Below are 4,667 nucleotides of genomic sequence, written 5' to 3'. Positions count from 1 at the left end.
TTTGGTGTCAAATTTGACCGTTTTTTATTGATTTTTTGGCACACTACGCCCCCCCCCCCAGATAACCTCCCAGTGGTAAACCACTTATTTGTGCTCCTAGGTCCTCTGAACACAAAGAAACAAATTGTGAGTCAATCCAACCATCTTAGACCGAGTTATCGCAGTTTGAATACTGTTAGGCGGCCATCATTGAATGTGACCGAATTGTATTAATTGTATGGTGTTGTTGTTGTTGTTGTTTTTTGCCATTTAGATTGCACTTAGTCAGGCTTCTACCCTAAGACCAGCTATAGCTCTTAGGGTCATGGAAGCACGCAAACCCCCTGACCACGATAAGGTGGCAATCCTCCAGGGGGAAGTTTTTTATAACTTTTTTTTTTTTTCTTTTTTTTTTTCTTTTTTTTTTTTTTCAACAACAACAAATATCTGACCGTTGGCCATTTGGAGTGTCCATTTGAAAATAACAATATTCGTCTCACTCTCCAAGAAAGGGTCAAGCACAAACCCTCTGACCCGGATAAGGTGGCAATCCTCAATGGGGGAAGTTTTTTTATTACTCTTTATATTTTGTATTTTTTTTTTTTTTGTTTTGTTTTTTTTCAACAACAACAAATATCTGACCATTGGCCGGCCATTTGGAGTGTCCATATTTGAAGAAAAAAATAACAAGACAGTAGGCTATTTACCAAAAATATTGTCTTATTTCAAAAAAACTAAAATACTGTAAAAGTCTGCCACTCCTATTTTTTCACAGACTGCAAAAAGTAGCCTAGAGTCTACCTCTCTCAAGAAATGTAAAACAAATGAAAAATGGCAATATTCATCCCCCACTCTCCAAGAAAGGGTAAAGCACTACTGGGCACATGATCCACAACGGATGTGCTCCTTGCAGATGTATTTGCCACATCCCCCACATGTATTAGTTGTCTTGTTATCGTTCCTAGTGGAACAGATCTGGCACCTGCCTCGTTTTTGCCCTCTGGCCACTGGAGGATTGGAGGTGTGTGCCTCCCTCTGAACATCCTCCACTATCACCACAGCAGCCGCTGAGGCTCTTGGTAGGACAACTCTTCGTGCAATTTGGGGTTGCACCAGCGCGTACCCCAGCTGTTCCAGGAACAGCCTCCTCCGGTACAGCTTTTCGCTGTTCCAGCCTTCACTGATCTCCCTCCAAAGCACAAAAGCGTTGTAGGCACTCACATCGATGATGTTGAAGAATACAACAAGGGGCCATCGTGCAGTCATGCGTCGGCAGCTGTACGTGCCTGTGACTTTATCCAGGTTGTCAACACCACCCTTTGTGGCATTGTAGTCCAACACCATTTGTGGCTTCTTGTCCTCCCTGGTGCTGAGCTGGGCATCCTTGTGCATCGTACTCATGAGCACAACGTTCTTCCCTTTCTTGGGGCAATACGAAACAGCTGTGGCGTTCTCAGTGAAGGCAAACACTGAGGATGTAGCCTGTCTGTTCTTGATTGCAACAAGCTCAGAGGGAAGCTCTGGCTTGTTCTTGCGGACTGTCCCCAGCATGGTGACTTTCCGCTTTGCGAGTTCTTCACCAAGGGCATAGGAGGTGAAGAAGTTGTCGCACGTTATATTGTGCCCCTCCAGTCCCTCAGCCATGTCCAGGACAACCCTCATGCCCTGATTTTTTTCAGGTGCTTCCCCAGGGGCTTTGCCGGTGTAGACCTGCATATTCCAGGCATAGCTCGACTGGGCATCACATGCTGCCCATATTTTAATGCCGTATTTGGCTGGTTTACTCGGGATGTACTGTCTAAATGGACAGCGGCCACGAAACGCCACCAGACATTCATCCACAGTCACATGGGGGCCTGGGTTGTAAAGCAATGGCAGTTGCTGAACCCACTTGTCCCATACATCCCGGATAGCTGCCAGCTTGTCATGTTCTCTCCGGCCCTGTCTTTTCTCTCTGTCATCGAACCGTAGGACACGAGACATAATATGGAATTTCTTCAGAGACATGGTGGCTGGGAAGATGGCCCTTCCAGTCTCTTTATTCCACAGGCTTTCTGCTGCCTCGCCTTTGGACTTGTACACGCCCCCCAAAATGAGCAACCCGATGTATGCCTGCAAGTCAATTGCATCGATCGGCTTCCAACTGTCCCCAAACACACGACTCCCCTCTAAATTGGTCATCAAGAGTACATGGTTCTCAATTGATGGTGTCATGAGGAGCTCAAATGCAGATTTTATGTCTTGGACACGGCTAATCGCATATCGGGTTGGGCCTGGAACCATTTTGATGACATTACCAGCGCTAAGTCTACCCTGCCGTTGACGTGGGGCAGGGGACCACGACAACTTTCCATTTTTGGACAGGAAAATGTCTGCTGGTGTTCCAGTGTTGACAGGAACTTCAGCATCAAGGGTCTCATCCTCATCAGAGGACGATGCCCCATAATCAGGGTCTTCCACAACATTGTCTTCGATTTCAGACACATTTTCCTCTATGTCTACCTCTTCACTAAAAACCTGATCCAAAACCTCCTGGACAGAGAACGTCTTGTGGTTTGGCATCATCAAACTCAAAACAAGAGAGAGAGAGAGAGAGAGAGAGTATATCACAAACAGCAGCAGAGAAATGGTTTAGAAGGCAAACTCGAAACAAGAGAGAGAGAGAGAGTATATCACAAACAGCAGCAGAGAAATGGTTTAGAAGGCAAACTCGAAACAAGAGAGAGAGAGAGAGAGTATATCACAAACAGCAGCAGAGACAGCAGCAGAGAAATGGTTTAGAAGGCTGCTATGCGAGTGCTTTTATATGTTTGCTCCTCCCCCCTCCCCTCCTCCTGTTCTCACACGGCGCGGGAACGGAATGTTTGAACTGTTCCGACATCCCGCCATTCCGACAGAGTATAAATTATAAATTTATTTTCAAGACCATTTATCTCAGTGGTTTCTGCATCAATTACTAATAAAGATCTACTCACTGCTTTTTTCTGTGTTCAGGGGACTTAGGAGCACAAATAAATGGTTTCCTACTGGGATGTTCGAGGTAGAAAAACGCTAAAATGGCCACCAAACGCTACTCAAACCACACTAGTTCAGCATGTAATAGTCAGATAAACTCACAGTGATTGTTCCATTTCATTTCTTGTGTGACACTTATATGGAAAACTGAGTTTATATGTATTTGTACGTTCAGAAATTACGAAAATCACTTTTGGTCACATTCAAGACCAAGCCTAACAGTATTCAAACTGCAATAACTCGGTCTATGATGGTTGGATTGACTCACTATTTGTTTCTTTGTGTTCAGGGGACTTAGGAGCACACATAAGTAATTTCCCACTGGGGGGTATTTGGTGGGGGGGGGGTGCAATGTGCCGAAATATCTATGGAAAACTGTCAAAATGGCTGCCAAACGATATTAAACCAACAATAATTCAGTGTATGATGGTCAGATCAACTCACAATTGAATTCTCTGTGTTCAGATCACTTGGGAGCACAAAAAAGTCAATTGGATCATGTGTCTCACTCTAACACACAAAGACTTATAGTGCTTTCCAATCCTGGGGTCTATATGACCCCTGAGGAACGATGGCGTGGTCAAAATGTGTACAGAGAAATGAGAAACAATCATGCAGTTGATTTTATATTTTTCTGTGTCTCCCTGATGGATTAGGAAAAGTCATGAAATATTAGGAAGAAAAACTAATGACAACCATCTTTTTAGAGACTCTCAAAATGCCTTGGGGTCACATTGACCCCAAGGATATATAAACTATCAGACTGCGTGGTCGGTAGTAGTGGGTTTCAGTAGGCCTTTAATTTGCACTGAATAGGAAGGGACTGCGTGCATGTTTTAATGCTGTGTAACTACAGAGTAGTTACGTTACTGTTGTTGTTTCGCACTGCTTAGTGATAATGATGAGGTTGACAATACTACACATGCCGACGTAAAGGGACTGATACTTCATGGGAATGGCTGCTTTACGTCTCAATTGTTATGTCGAAAAAAGTGACCGTTTATCTCAACACTGTTTACTACTAAGAAGAACATGGTGGACATGGACTTGATGAGTTGGTTACATGATAATTGTAAAAACAATTCAAACGAACTAAGAAGTGTGGGAGGGGCAACAAAAGGAACTGCCTTACCTTTACAACTTCGACATAGGACCAAAGATCTGTGCTTCTTTCGTGCAGAATTTGTGACAATCTGTCACTTCATTTCTGTTTGTGCTTCCTTGTTTTGTGTTTATTTCCTATCAGTGCTCTTATTTTGGTTCTAATTCCTGCATGTCCCACTGAGCGCTGTTTTCCCCTCACCTGCTGTTGATTGGCACCTTGTGCCAATCAGCATGTTTCTATTAATGCCTGTCTCGCGCGCTCCTCAGTGCTCAAGGATTGACTGTTGTTTGTGAACTGTTGCATGCAAGACTGCTTTCTTCTGTTTAATCATATTAAAATCCTCTTACATGATCACCGTTCTCCTGGTTCCTGCATCTTGGGGTCACTACAACTGCAGCCATGCGAGTTCCTGACAGATTTATCTGTTGTTCTTCCATCTCTCTTTCCTTACTGACAAAATGCATCCATTTAAATAGTGCACAAAAGGAGGAAAATCACATTAGGTTCCAAAATTGTTTAGTATCCCCCATTTTTCTCATGTGTCTGGTTAAAATCCCAAATTAATGTG

At 43.7% G+C, this 4,667-nt stretch overlaps 1 protein-coding gene across 1 annotated transcript; it reads right to left on the bottom strand.

Annotated features, from left to right (window-relative positions):
* Nucleotides 1–525: 525 nt before the first annotated feature.
* Nucleotides 526–3,754, bottom strand: LOC133662028 (piggyBac transposable element-derived protein 4-like). Its single transcript, XM_062065674.1, has one exon. The coding sequence runs from the start codon at nt 2,542–2,544 to the stop codon at nt 853–855; it is 1,692 nt and encodes a 563-aa protein (XP_061921658.1). The 5' UTR covers nt 2,545–3,754; the 3' UTR covers nt 526–852.
* Between the last annotated feature and the right edge of the window lie 913 nt (nt 3,755–4,667).

This window comes from Entelurus aequoreus, linkage group LG12 (assembly GCF_033978785.1).
Source record: "Entelurus aequoreus isolate RoL-2023_Sb linkage group LG12, RoL_Eaeq_v1.1, whole genome shotgun sequence".
Classification (NCBI taxonomy): Eukaryota; Metazoa; Chordata; class Actinopteri; order Syngnathiformes; family Syngnathidae; genus Entelurus; species Entelurus aequoreus.
The sequence above is the reverse complement of the archived record's forward strand: the minus strand, read 5'-3'. Positions and strand labels throughout refer to the sequence as shown.